This window comes from Montipora foliosa, chromosome 5 (assembly GCF_036669935.1).
Source record: "Montipora foliosa isolate CH-2021 chromosome 5, ASM3666993v2, whole genome shotgun sequence".
NCBI lineage: Eukaryota > Metazoa > Cnidaria > Anthozoa > Scleractinia > Acroporidae > Montipora > Montipora foliosa.
This window is the reverse complement of record NC_090873.1, coordinates 24,339,218-24,354,217: the sequence shown is the minus strand read 5'-3', so window position 1 is coordinate 24,354,217 and position 15,000 is coordinate 24,339,218. Positions and strand designations below refer to the sequence as shown.

The window sequence follows — 15,000 nt, the reverse complement described above, 5'->3', positions numbered from 1 at the left end:
TCTAAGAGCAAGCTTGAATGGAAAGCCTTTGGAATTAATAAAAGGAATTGGCCAGGACTACGATGCCGCATGGGAGCATCTGGAATCAATCTATGGAGACCCACGATTTGTTGCTGACACTATCACGCAAGATATCGCCCGATTTAAGCCTTTGCGTGACGGGGAAGACGCCCGTTTTTGTGACTTAGTGCACCTCGTGAGACGAAGTTTCAACACCCTTTCGGAAGTTGGGCGGCAAAATGACATGGACAATAATCACATGTTGGCGATTATTGAACAAAAAATGTGTTCCGACGACCGCAAAGTTTGGTCACGTTTCTTAGAAACCACAAAATGTCACGCCACACTGGAAGCGTCAATGTCCTGGATGACATCCGAAATGAAATCTAGAATGAGAGCCACGGCACCGCTGAGAAGTTCTAAGCACCTAAACGTCAATCAGATATCAGCATTTGAGAAAAAAGGGACAGCAAACCACAAGCGCTGGTTGTGTAAGGTGTCAACCCACTGGACGGACCAGTGCCAGAAATTTATGTCAATGTCCCCCAGCGACCGTCTCAAGGCCGTCAAGGAGAACCATAGTTGTTTCAGTTGTCTGAAAAGAGCTGGTCGTGATCATAATGTTTCCAACTGCTCCCGCAGACGCCAATGCAGTGAGTCATTTAACGGAAGTCAGTGCAAATACTTTCACCACCCATTGTTACACGGTGCCAATGTAACGAATTCCGCTACAGCCTTAACAGTTTCATCCGTTGCGGGCAGCAAACAGGCAATTCTTCCAGTCATTCTTGTGGAAATTCTGGGATCTGAAAATGTCAAAAGGCAAGGAAACCTGCTCCTGGACTCTGGTGCTCAGGTCAGCTTAATCAAGTTGTCAGTAGCAGACGAACTCGGTCTTAAGGGAAAGGAAGTCACCATCACCATAGCTAAAGTTGGAGGGGAGGAAGAAGAATTGATAACGAAGCTATTCCGTGTTCGCATCCGATCATTGGTGAGCCGAAATGTTATCCATACTGTTACAGCCGTGGGCATCCATTGCATAAGCAGTGACATTACCGAAATAAAGCTCAGTCACGTTGCTGGAATTTTTGGCCTCGGAAAAGAGGAAATCCTTCGAAAAAATGGCCCGGTTGACCTACTCGTTGGCATTGACCACCCAAAACTGCATACAGGTGAGACCAGGGAAGCTGCTAACCTTATAGCAAGACAGTCCCCCCTTGGCTGGGTAATATTTGGAGCCACATCCGGAAAACATGAACAAGTGAACCGCGTCTTTAGCGTAAACGTCCCCACGCCTATAGACATGACTGACTTTTGGACAACAGAAACAATGGGAGTCGCTGCCAAGCCTTGTGAATGTGAAGCTGACAAGTTAAGTCCCGTAGAACGCAGAGAATTGAAAATTATTGAAGACTCCTGTCAAAGGATTGGACACCAGTGGCTAATACCCTACCCATGGAAACGAGACCCGAAGGAACTGCCAAACAATGAAACACAAGCTAAGAAGAAACTGGAAGCAATTGAGAGCCGCCTGTCAAAAACACCGGAGCATGCAGCCGCCTATGACAGACAAATGATGGAAATGACAGAGATGCAGTTTGCACGCAAGCTCACAAAGCAGGAATTGGAGACATACAAGGGACCAATCCATTACATTGCCCACCACGAGATAGTGAGACCCGAAAAGACAACGCCCATCCGCATAGTCTTCAACTCATCTGCTTCATTTCAAGGTCACCGACTAAATGATTACTGGATAAAAGGGCCTGACCTGCTAAACAGCCTTTTTGGAGTCACCTTACGATTCAGAGAAAATGAAGTAGCTATAACCGGAGATATCTCAAAGATGTATCACAGGGTTCTTATCCCCGAGCAGGATCAGCAAGTACACCGATATCTTTGGAGAAACATGGAAACTAATCGAGAGCCTGATGTTTATGTAAAGACGGTGCTGACGTTTGGAGATAAGCCTGCACCTGCTATGGCACAGATCGCTCTGAGAAAAACCGCAGATCAAGCAAAGGATTCGTATCCCGAAGCTGCCCAGGTATTGAAGAACAACACCTACATGGACGACATTTGTGATTCAGTCCATTCCGTTCAAAAAGCCAAGCGACTGACAACTGAGCTGGATGAAGTATTGCTGAAAGGTGGATTTCAAGTCAAGGGATGGCTATCAAACCAGTCTTTAGAGAATGAAATTATCAGACAAGAGAATCCTGAAATGAAATTGCTGCAAGGCCAAACACAAGAAAAGATACTAGGAACTGTTTGGAATCACGCCAAAGACATGCTCCTGTTCAACGTTAACCCGCCTAACGACATTACTCTGACCAAGAGAACAGTACTCAGCCAGATTGCTCGAATATTTGATCCAGTTGGATTCGCAGCAGCCTTTCTAGTTCGCGCTAAAGTCGGAATGCAGCGTCTGTGGCAACAAGGCTTAGAATGGGATCAAGAGCTGCCTTCAGCATCACGGGAAGAATGGATTCGTTTCTTCCAAGAAATGGGAGACTTGAATCACGTGACCTTTGAAAGATCCCTCACCCCAGCGGACGCGATTGCACTTCCAATACTCTGTATCTTTTCTGACGCATCCAACGAAGCCTTTGGAACTTGTGCCTACATCAGATGGCGAACCGAGAGCAATGAGTATGACACACGATTCATAGCCGCCAAATCAAGAGTAGCCCCACTGAAACCGTTGAACATACCCCGCCTAGAACTACAAGCAGCAGTACTAGCAACCCGGCTATATCAGTCCATAGCAGAAGAGTCAAGACTGCAATTTGAGAAAGTCGTATTCTTCTCAGACAGCAACATCGTATTGTCATGGATTCGCAGTCAAGCGAGAGGGTTCAAACCGTTTGTGTCCGCCCGAGTCGCAGAAATTCAAAGCAATTCTGATCCGTCTCAGTGGAGACATGTCCCTGGAGAGTTAAATGTCGCTGATGACGTCTCTCGTGGCATACCGGCACAACGACTGATTGGCAGATGGAAGCAGGGACCAGAATTCTTACGACTGCCCGAGGAGGAGTGGCCTCAAGAAAACTCAACAGCTGACCTGAACGAAGTAGACAAGGAACGCCGTAAAACTCAAGCCATTCTGCTCACCGGTTTCCTTGAAGTTATCGACTGTAAGAAGTTCTCAAACTGGAGAAAACTTGTCAGGACAAGCGCCTATGTATTTAGATTCATCAGGAATCTACGTACCCGATGTCAAGCAAAGAAATTACCCGAAACCCCCGGACAGCAGATGCAATTGAGCCGCGAACCATTGGCGCCGCAAGAACTGGAGAAAGCCGAGAGGTACTGGGTCAAAGAAAGCCAGAAAACCCACTAAGACCGCCTGAAGAGGGGAGAGCTCCAACAGCTGAGCCCGTTTACAGACGAAAACGGAATAATCAGAGTTGGAGGTCGAGTAGATGAAGCCTTAGTTTCTTATGAAACCAAACACCCTGCTATGCTTCCCCGGGACCACTGGATATCTCTTCTGATAACTCGACACTTCCATCAAATTGGACACGCTGGTGTAGCAACCACAGTAGCGAAGATAAGGACAAAGTTTTGGATCATAAGAGCTCATGATTTGGCCAAGTCCGTAAAGTTCCGATGCGTGTGCTGCAGAGAAATTGAAGCAAGAACTGAAACACAACTTATGGCTGACCTGCCCAGAACTCGCCTGGAACCGTTCACGCCCCCATTTCATCATACAGCATGTGATTACTTTGGACCATTCAAAGTGAAGATAAGCCGAAAAACAGCCACCAAGCATTATGGAGTAATCTTTACCTGCATGAACACGAGAGCTGTACATCTGGAGCTGGCAGTAGATTATTCTACCGTTGAATTTATGCAGACGCTGAGACGATTCTTTACCATCAGAGGACAGCCTGCGCTGATGATGAGTGATAACGGTTCTCAACTTGTGGGCGCAGAACGTGAACTCAGACAGATGATCCAGGGGTGGAATCACAAAGAGCTAAAAGAATTTAGCGCCGAGAAAGGAATGAGATGGCAGTTTACTACGCCCGGAGCACCACATCAAAATGGCTGCGCAGAAGCATTAGTTAAAGGCGCCAAGAAAGCCCTAAAGAAAGCAATTGGTGAACAAATCCTGACGCCATTTGAACTATACACCTGTTTATTGGAAGTCGCTAACCTGATGAATCAACGCCCCATTGGTAGAGTTCCTAACGACCCGGATGACGGCTCGTATCTGTGTCCAAACGACATGCTCCTTGGACGAGCTACCTCAATGGTACCACAAGGACCGTTCAGAGAGACCAGGAACCCACAGCATAGAGTCGAATTCGTACAGAAGATAGTAGACACCTTCTGGAGACGTTGGACCCGAGACGTGTTCCCGTCGTTGGTCCCTAGAAAGAAGTGGAACGCTGAAAAGCGCACTGTGAGAGTGGATGACATAGTCATCATGGAAGATTCCAACTCTGTTCGTGGAAACTGGACCATCGGAAGAATCATTAATGTTTACCCAGGAAGGGATGGCAGAGTTCGAAATGTAAAGATCAAGACGGCAACCTCGGAGTATAAAAGACCTATCACAAAGATTGTGATCATATACCCCGCCGAAGGATACGAGGACTGATGTAGTTTAGGATGAGGACACTGCCCTCATCGGGGCGGAGAATGTTAACGTAGTGTTTGAACTATGTAAGGAATTCATAGTTAAGGAATTTGCGGTAGCCTCGTACACGCCCAACAGGAAACTTAAATAGTAGATAAACCTCAACTTTAATTAAGCAGTTCAGTTTTTACCAGATATCTGAATTGGACATGTTTCATGTGATTTACTGCTTACCTGTTACACTGTTTTATGGTTATCCCGATCAAGGAAAATTAAGAAAACTCGCCATAGAAGTAAGTTTATGATCGCTGTTGTAATGTTATCAATCATTTCAGTTTTGTTAGTTTGATATGGATTTCATAAGTTTTGGATATTGACGAACAGTGGCCGCATGGTATAATGATTGTTAAAAGTTTTTATCGGTTATTCCCGCTTCGCTCGTTTCATTTCTTTATTACCAATTGATTTAGTTAATTAGAATACATTGTACATTTTAATTTCAGATCGAATAAAAAAACATTATCAGTTATACGATTGCGAGTGTTCTTCGGTAGTGGATCGTCTTAGTTCTCTTGCGCATCAATTATTATCTATTGAAATGTATGTCAGAAAATAAGCCGGTAGACAGTAGCTTTGTAAGCTCCACTGAAATTCGAGGATAAATAAAGTTATGCATGAATGAATGTATGTATATCGATCGGTTGTTCTATTCATTCAATACTGTATTCGACAGTGGGGTTAGCCCTTACGCGATGCCACAGGAATCAGTACTTGGAGTAAGCTTTTGAAGTTTTTGACAATGAGCAAGGGTTAATCCGCGCTCCCTTTCACTGCCATGTGTGATGCCCATTCATGTGGGCAGGCGCGATTTTCCTTATTACATCTCCATCGGATTCCAAATCGATCACGATGCCGTAGGCAAATCGTCGTACTCAAAATGATATCGTATATCTCAAAAACACCTTTGAAAGCAATTAATAAGAAAACAATAACCGTTAGGTTTAGGCAGTGATACAATCCGGCTGCGCTGATCAATGTACTCGCTTCAGGGACAACTGGAAAAGTGAGTGCTCACAGTCTCGTACAACGATACATGATTCAGATGATTACATAGTCTTACATATCTTGCTTACTCGATTTTCACAATTAGAGCGATTGGTGAATAGCCGTCCACAAAGGAGCGTTTACGTTTGCGACGCTAGCCGCAGTGCCGAAGTGCCGATAGAGTGAATGGAGTAGGTGCCGCAGTGCCTTAGTCGACTTAAGGTTAAATTGAGCTGAGTAGACTGGCTAGTGCCGCGGTCCTTGCCTCATACACGACTGCCGCACTGCGGCAGCAGTAATTTTAGGGTCCATTTCTTGTGGGCGGGTATTCTGCTTTTGACGTTAAGTCTGTAATAGGTAGTATCTGCAGATTTCGCAAAGTGATTTTCTGCTCAATATCTTAATTTAAGTGATTTCAGTTAAAGCTAACCTGCACGTGCGAGCAAAAGCCTAGCCTCTGTATCCAGAGAAAATTCCGACACTTTATAACTTCTCAAGTGTGCCTTGGTGTCCTTATCACATTTTGCTATTGTTACGCATTGAACGTTTGTCCTAATCTCTTGCGTGACAGCTCTGACGACACAATCACGGCACAACTCGCGAAGGTCACAAAGCGTTCGACTGGTTCGATGGTCGTTTGAGGGCTTCAAGGAAAATCCAACCAGCGTATACTTATATAAAGGGGGATACTTTTGTTTGTTTGTTTTGCAGGTATGTACAGAAAGTGAATTAAGGAAACTTGTTTGCGTAAAAATATGGAATGGAATGAATCTTACTAGTATGCAAATTTTTAGGTCAGTTATTTTAATTACCGGATATGTCACTCTTGAACCAAAACAGTTAAATTTCAAATGACACGTTCCATTTTACCTACAGTAGTTCCAGTAAACCTAAAGACTCGAATTGTTCAGTGAATAAATCGAGATTAGCGTGTGTGATTTCAATATACCTCGCGTCCGCTTTGGTGGCCAAAGGTCGACTTTTGTTGACAAACAGCATGTTGAAATTGGGCCTCAAAAATCCTCCGTTTCATTTACCCAAAAATTTTATTGAGCTTAATTGCAGCAGAAACATTGCTTATTCCGATGAATATCGTCCCGTTTGAGAAAGCCATGTACCAGGGTGCTTTTTTGACAGTCGAATTTCGTACAAATTTGTCACTCTGTAATCAATGTAAAAAAGGTTAAGTTTTAAAATTTGGTCAAAAATTCCAGTTTTGGTATATTGTACCGTTAACAGCGCTAAAGGGTGAAGGAATTACCCTAGTTGTGCCATGTTGTTTTGAATTTCAAGTTACTCATTCGTTATTTCAAAAATAGCGATTCAAACGAGCAACATTTTGGAGTCGTTTTCACTCGCTCACAAGGCCCCATACCGAAAAAGTCGCCGTTCAGGTAAAATAATTATCGAAACAAACTAAAACATATTTTTCTAAAAATGGTTTTGGTAGTACTTTATTGTGACAAGGTTTGGCAATTTTCGATTTTTTTATCTTGCACGGTCTTAGGTGAAAATTGCTGAGAGGCGCTCTTAATAACACAGGGAAGAATTGGTCTCTGGAGGAACCAGTATGTTCCCTCAAGTGTTCCTCTAGAATTTTTTTCTTGCTAAATGTTTTATCACATGTGCCCCAAAGACAGCTGTATTTCCTTTCTATTGGTGCAATTGAATCATCTTATACTTTGATATGCCCCTTCACATGTTGGTATAACTCATCGGCTTCAATCCAATTCTGCTGATCTGAACAGCCTTTCCACTTACATGATTTGGGATTTTCCTTTTGTTTTCTTAAACCATCATTTAGTTTGTTAAACATGACTCTGAAATCACTGTCAGTGTCTCTCCCTACCTCTACCATTTTTTCTCTGCATTTTTCAAGTTTTTTTACTTTTTTCTGAAGGTTCCTCATTTCAGTTGTTTTCTCTCTAAGCAGGTGCATCAATTCCTCTTTGACAAATCATGTCAAAGCGAGTGAATTTAGAGTTCTCAGCTTTGTTGTTTTCTCCTACCTGACTCTGGGAATTTATTCTCGACTTTAGAGTTCTTAAATAATGTTGACTATGTCGACAAGCTGCACATATCTCATTGACAGGTATTAACGCTTCATCGTAAGGGATGAAGATAAGACAACTCGTTGACCGAATGCTTTTTTTGTGGTGCTGGGATGGATTAACTTCAACAAAGGCAGCTGGCTCATCTTTTCGCGTGTAGTAGACAGGCTCACTGTTATTCTGGGGAAGTACTGTTTCAAATTGTTCAAATGAACAGCCAGGGCATATTTTTAGCGACTGGATGGCGATAAGCAGCTTATTCAGATCTTGTACAGAATTTATTCGGGGTGATACATCGGCCCAGTCTAAGCATATTTTTCGCTCTTTACCCTCGTGACGAATTTTCCAAAATCCTTTGTTATTAATTGTGACTTCGATTTGAGGATATCCGATGGTTTTTCCCCCATAGTAAAACAAATGAGCCGTGTTGTTCTCGGAATTAACACATTTCGTCCAGTTGGGAAATTCGTCTATGTTTAAAGCATAGATATTGAATTTTGTCGCAAAGACAGCTTTCTCTTCCTCGGCGTTTTCGCTCGTATTTTCCTTTGAACATTCTCGAGTTAACTGGTTACGTAAGTCATTCAGAGTATTTCCTGACTCCATGTTGCTGTCACGCGATGAAATCAGCGCTTGAAGTGCTAATGAGTGATTTTTCACAATCCTTTCGATTTTTTCTCGATAATACTTCCACCTCAAGACACCATTTACCTTTCCTAAGTCTCTTCTTAAGTTATTATTCACGCGATAAAGATAATTTGCAATTCCAACACTACCGAAGTCGACGTGCAAGACAATCTCGATAGCGGAAGAAATGCACAAATATTTTTCGTGGTACCTGGCTCTGAAGCTGTTGAGTGGAAAAGCTTCGACTAATAAGGAGTACAGCAGTAATTCGCTGTCACTTATGTCAACACCTGTGCGAAAATCCAGACATTTGGAGAAATCTTTTGCGTGATTTGAGGTGTGAGCACGCCACGACGAGTCGGCTTGAAAATGTTGCCTTTTTTCCACTTCAGTAGAGGCTCCCGAAGTTGCTTGTCCGGTGGAAACTGTGGTCATACCTTCATTTTCGACAGCGTTTACGCACTTACATATTTTTGGCGAAGCGAATGTTGCTGCTCGTTTGGCAGAGGGTTTAGTTGGGGTTGATAAGCATCGCTTTTTGATGGTATCCTCCACACTTGCTCTTGTACGATGGAGACGACTGGATTTTCTTTCAGTTACTTTTACCTGATAGGCCTAGGTGATATAACTATTGATATAGCTGAATTAACTGGCGCAGAAGAAACTAATGACAGTGAGTAACAGGACGTGGATTACTTTTCCTTCAAGATGACGTGTATTTTGATTATTCGTGACTTTCCTGTAAGCGAGCGAGCGAGCGAGCGAGCGATTTTAAGTGAGCAAGTTTGAAGTTCTGAAACGCTGCTATATCCAAATATATCCAACTGGTTTTTTACTATGTTATGTAAAAGCTATCGATCTTCAACATATGTAAAATTTAGAGTGGAGTAATGTGGAGTACTCCTAAAAGAAGCAGCGGAACACGGCTTGGTCACGATAAGCGGGACATAGCTGCATTCGACATTGTCTTACTTCACTCAAATTTGAGCAGCCAACGACGAAAATACTTGAGTTCTATTCCAACAGACAAAATAGTATTGAGTTTTGGGTCAAAAACATCAAAAATGCCTTTACATAATTCACTACTGGTGGCCAAAAATAAAGAAAGAAAACTTGATTTCCGGTTCGTCGAGAGGATATTTTTGGCAGCCATTAATTGCACCGGAAGCGCGGAAGGAGCGCTCGTGCCAGTCCTTTTCCGCATCACACATCGGACTAAGAGCGGACTGCCCGTTTCGCCGCCCTATGTATAAGCGCCCTGATGGTGCTCCGCGCGCGCGCGCCTTCGGCGCGCGCGGAGCTCCGCTATCATTGGTTAAAAGAGGAAAAATAATCGTGCTGCACGTGCGGTACGCATTTTAGTACATAAACGTGCTGTTCTCTGCACAACAACAAAATCTGAGGTTTTGACGACAACTCGAGCGATCAAACGTGAATCTTTCATTCTTTATTTTTGCTCTGAAATCGCTCGTACCAATCTATTTTTAGGATACTTCTCCCACATGGTACGACGCGAACAAGATGGCCTAATCGCGAGAAACTTAAGATAATGCAAAGTTATATTTTGAGGTGACGTTTTCGTCGACGTCGCCGTCGTAGATCTTTAACTCCCTAATGTCCCCTGCCAGGACCCGAACCCGGACCACTGGATCCGGAGTCAAGCGCACTAACCATGTCATAAGAGTCACGTGGCCAAGCGCCTTTTCCAACATGGCGGAGATCAAACAGATTTGCAGAAGTGGGCACCTGAAAAAGAGGGCAAGCTTGTTGCAAGCTTTTGGGTGAGTCGGCCCCAATCTTTGGCACAGTTATATTAATTAGTCGCGACAAAAAAACACGGCTGGTGTGTGGCAAGCTGGTGGACCCACAAATATTTTTAGTCGATTTTTCCCGGAAAAAATCTGCGGTGTGCGACGGAAATGTGGAAATGTTGTATGCTCACGTTGTCGTCTAAAGTTTAAATTCGATTATTTCACGTTGTTTTAAAGAGAACGGAGAGGAAATGTACTAAAATACGTGTCATACGTGCAGGACGACGATTATAAAGTGCAAACAAAGAATATTATGGTATTTTTGAGAGTGGCCTATTGCTGCTTGCATGAGTAAGCATAGTGAGGAAGGAAGGAATTGCCGTTGGACAACATGTCCTTTTGATTCGCACTATACGTACACAAACAAACATTTTGTCTTATTACTTGCCGTTGTATCAATAAAAAACATGCCCCCTTCTCCATGTTGGGGCTCTTCAGATGTCATCAACAGGGGATTTAAGATTTACCACGGCGACGTGTGCGAAAATGTCACGTCAAGATTTAACTTTACACAATCCTAAGTTTTTCGCGATTATTCCATTGGGGGCGAATTAACCTAAAACTATATTTAGACGAGCGGTTTCAGAGAAAAAATATAGGATGAAAGGTTCGCATTTGTACGCTTAGGCTGTCGTTAGAACCTCAAATTTGGTGATTTCACGTTGTTGTCGTAACCGTAGTCGTCTTCATTTCTTAAACTCCCCAATGATGATACATAAGAGGAAGTATTTAAGAATTTTGCTACAAGGAAGGAGATGTCATATGACGGCACCTCCTTTTGATTCGCACTATACACAATGGAAAATTTTGTTGTCTTTAAGAAAAAAAAAACATGTGACCATTTCCGTTTCAGTCTTCTAAATTAATGATAATAGTAAATTCGGAGCAAATTACGAATTCACGATAATAGGAAATTCAAGGTAGAGAATGCGTTGTGCAAGCCTCAAAGGACAACCACAACACTGGGAACTCCATGCCCTCCTCTTTGCGAACAGTGTGTGGGTTCTTTTACGTCCCACCGGATTATGAACATTGAAGGGTTGCGAGCCGGGGCCTACGGTTTGTAGTCCTCATCCGAGAAGAATCAGTAGAGAGTCTAACATTTGCAGATGTCATTACAAAGACAGCACTTTCTCCTCAGTAACTTTAAGACCCTGAGTGTTAGTCAGGCCGGAGTTATGATCCCGCAACCTCTTGCACTCCGATGCTCAACCACCTGAGCCAACCGGTCAGCGGTATCAATAAAAAAGATGTCCTCTTCTCAAGGCGGTTTGGCCTCTTCCGATCTCATGAATAAACGTGATGCCCCCTTCTGTGACAATTGTACCAAACAATACGCGAAATGAGTTCATTATGGGTTTCAATCGAAATACGTTTTGCAATAACTATCTACTAATTCACGGCCCTCCATACCGAGCTAAAGCTCAAGTAGCGCACGAGTAACGTTTTAGATGGCGGTGGTTTCGGGCGAAAGTCGGGCTGATTTTGTTTTTGATTAAAAGCGAAAACAGCGCGCGAAAATGTTTCTTATCAATATTCTTCAGGTGAATGCGGTACGAACTTCATTTGGAAACGAAACTCGTTTCGAAATGAAATGCTCAATGTCACTACTGAAATAGATGTTATGTTAACCCCGGTGAACGAAAGGAACAGATCTTTTTACCGATAGTGACCCGGGGATATTCGGAAAAAATCCGAGTGCTCCTTTACAGGAGTCCAACCTACGACCTTCCGTTGACTAGTTCAGAAGCTCTACCACTGTGCTAGATGTTAACCCCATTGCATGAAATGAAGAGATTTTTTACCAATGGTGACTCGGGGATACTCGGGGATACCCGGGAAAAATGTGAGTGCTCCTCTGCTGGAGTCGAACCTACGACCTTCCGATAACTAGTTCGGAAGCTCTACCACTGTGATAGATGTTAACCCCGGTGAATGAAATGAAGAGATTTTTTACCCATGGTGACTCGAGGATACTTGGGAGAAATCCGAGCGCTCCCGAACAAGCGACGACCCTACGACCTTCCGATTACCAGTTCGGAGCTACACGAGACGACTCGTTGGAGCAAGGACATTAAACTTAGTTCATGCGACAATTGTCCCGTCAATACTCAGTTATGGCATCACTTGAACAGCACATACGTCAGGCATAATTACAGGCTTGATGGTATTGCAATTTGGTGTCAGGAATAAAATGACTGACACCTTGTCCAGCGCAAACGACTTCTTATAGTCAGGAACCTTGTTTGAACTATGTTCATTTATTCTTGCAAGATGCCTTCCAGATATTTTTAACTCTACAAAGTAGTGTCTGGAGGACACAATGTCATCAGACGTAAGAAAATGTGTAACACATTTTCTTACGTCTGATGACATTATCCTGGTGCCCTAGGAAAGGGGGATATTTTCTTCATATTCCGCTTTCATAACAACCTCTCCGTATGATCGGATGACGCCATAGGGAAAGCAACTTGGTCTCACCTTAGAACACTAGGTACCAGTCCCTTGTAAAATCCTTTTATTCCTTCAATCTAAAACACCCAAAAAGAGAACCACGAAACTCAGGTATGACAGTGAAAACGAATGCAACAGACAACACTAGGTGTTAGGCAACAGACAAAGGTACTCCAGGCTGCGACCTACGTAACACAGGTCACATGGTGTACCCGTTGAACTACGAGAGTTCCTGGTGATATGGGTGGATAGATACATCCTTGTTTATTCCACCATTTGCAGTTTTATTAGAATTGCCGGGTAGGCCAGCGATAAACATACATAGTTTTACAACACATTGATATTCCCGAGTTACAGCAAAGGAAGTCATTTAGTCTATTAGTCCGACCAAGTAAGAGTCTCAGATTGCGATAACGCAGAGAGGAATCACATTCTTTGTAGGCGTTGGAGAGAAAACCTTTATGAGGGGTACATGCTGACGCGCACTTTTTATGAACCTCTCACAGGCAGCAACTACAATGATTAAACTAGCACTAGCCGCTGGCAAATGGCTGTTTTAGGGCAAGCCAAGAGTAAATTAGATAAGAGTGCTGTTATGGCATGGGTGGGCTCCCCAGCACAGTTAAAAATGAGTCTATTTTTAAGATACCCATTCCAACGAAAATCAGTAGTCATCTCCATGAAAAAACCTGGAAGAACAGTCACGCGTGACATGGCTTCTTCTGATTGGACAAATTGGCGGCTCTTTCTTTGTTTCCCGCGCAAAGCGTATCCAAAAATAAATCAATTTGTGACTTTGCTGGGGCAAGGCTGCAGGTGATTAACACCCTTATCTTATTCACTCTTGGGCTCGTGTACTCAAGTTCATTGTCAAGTAGCCCCGGGGCTGGTCTGTGGGCTAGACAACGTCATATGATTTTAAGCAATAACTCAAATATGGATAATGGTAAAGAAAGCATCTAGCATATTGTTCTGATGACTAGACTGATTCTAAACGATTATTCATAGAAAATAAGTGAAGAAACTGTGCAGCGCAATAACGCGGATGAATGGTAAAGGAAAGTGTAAATTTAACACATGAACGTTTCGAGGGTACTCCCTTTTCATCGGTAGTTTGAAAGCTAAGCAAGTGAAGAATGCGCATGCAACGTAACGCTTCAGTGCTTAAGTTTCTTTCAAACCACTGATGAAGAGGCAGTACCCTCGAAACGTTTAGTTCACATATTAAATCTTCGAGCGAAAATTTACACTTTCTTTTACCATTCATCCGCATTATTGTGCTGTACAGTTTCTTCGATTATTTTCTGCGAATAACCGTTTAAAATCAGTGTGGTCGTTAGAACAATATGCTAGATGCTTGGATCCTGTGTGAAGCTCTCATTTTCTTTTCAGTTTCGTTTACCTTTGAATTATTATTGAAATAAATGAAAAACTTGAGAAGTGGCAAAGGGGATCATGAATACAATCTCTTCCCTCCAACGTGGCCTAGATTGAAATTCCAGGTGACACCGTAAGTGGACTAAGTTTGCGTTGGCTCTCAATTTTTCTCCTGAGATCAAAAGTATTCCTCCTGAGGTTAATCGCCAGGAGCGCTTTAAATTGACCCTCTTGAGCTGCGTTGCTCGCTCGCTCTGCTTGCGAGGGCGATTGGTCAATAGCTACATATTACTGATATCATTATGTTAAATAATAGGCTGGCTTAAGGCGGCCGCGAACCCATGACCCTGAAATGATTAATAAGTTAACTCGCAATAGACCATTCTTAACCTATTGCAAGGAGATGAGTTCAGTGCAATTTTAGTGTACAGGCAATTCACCTTTATCACTCGGCGGCCACTTTGGAGTCCGTGGGGAATAAAGGCTTTGCCTTTGCATTGGCTTTGCACATCTAGCCTCACACTGAATGAGAGGCTAGACGTGCAAAATCTTTTGTTTGGACATTGGGGATATGGGTCTATCAGTTCTTTTCATCGGAATGAAAATCGATAAAGACCGTTTTTGTAACGATAATTTCAGTAGTAAAGAATTCTACATTACCATTTTCGAGCTTTAAACTCATGATTGATTGAAAGATTTCCCGGAAACACCCTAAAAGCACGTGACATAGCCCCTTTAAGGTCGTCGTTGTCACGTCAATGCGTGATGTCGATTTCATCCCCTGGTATTGAACCGTAGGTACCTCTTCGTAAAGTGAAAAGCCTCAAATAACAATAACCAAAACCAGGTTTTCTGAGCCCGCGAGACTGAGCACCTCATGCAAACCATTGTTTTAACGAAAACCGCTGGCCAGCAACCTGGTTCTGGTCATTGCTGTATAAGGTCTTCCTCTTCCTAAAGGCTCGAAGAACTGGTTTCCTGATTGGTAGTCTCGTCACACGACCAAGCCAGTCAGTGACGCGTCGATGTGCTACGAACATGAGCTCAG

At 43.1% G+C, this 15,000-nt stretch overlaps 2 protein-coding genes across 2 annotated transcripts in view; both read left to right on the top strand.

Moving 5' to 3' along the window:
- The window catches only part of LOC138003765 (uncharacterized), a 4,636-nt gene extending 1,161 nt beyond the window's left edge, over positions 1 to 3,475 (top strand). The window contains exon 2 of the mRNA XM_068849989.1: positions 1 to 3,475. This exon is cut by the window's left edge and continues 856 nt beyond it. Coding sequence (XP_068706090.1) covers positions 1 to 3,343 — 3,343 coding nt within the window. The 3' untranslated portion in view covers positions 3,344 to 3,475.
- LOC138003771 (uncharacterized) lies at positions 3,322 to 5,117 on the top strand. Its single transcript, XM_068849995.1, has one exon. The coding sequence runs from the start codon at positions 3,464 to 3,466 to the stop codon at positions 4,607 to 4,609; it is 1,146 nt and encodes a 381-aa protein (XP_068706096.1). The 5' UTR covers positions 3,322 to 3,463; the 3' UTR covers positions 4,610 to 5,117.
- The last annotated feature ends 9,883 nt before the right edge of the window (positions 5,118 to 15,000 follow it).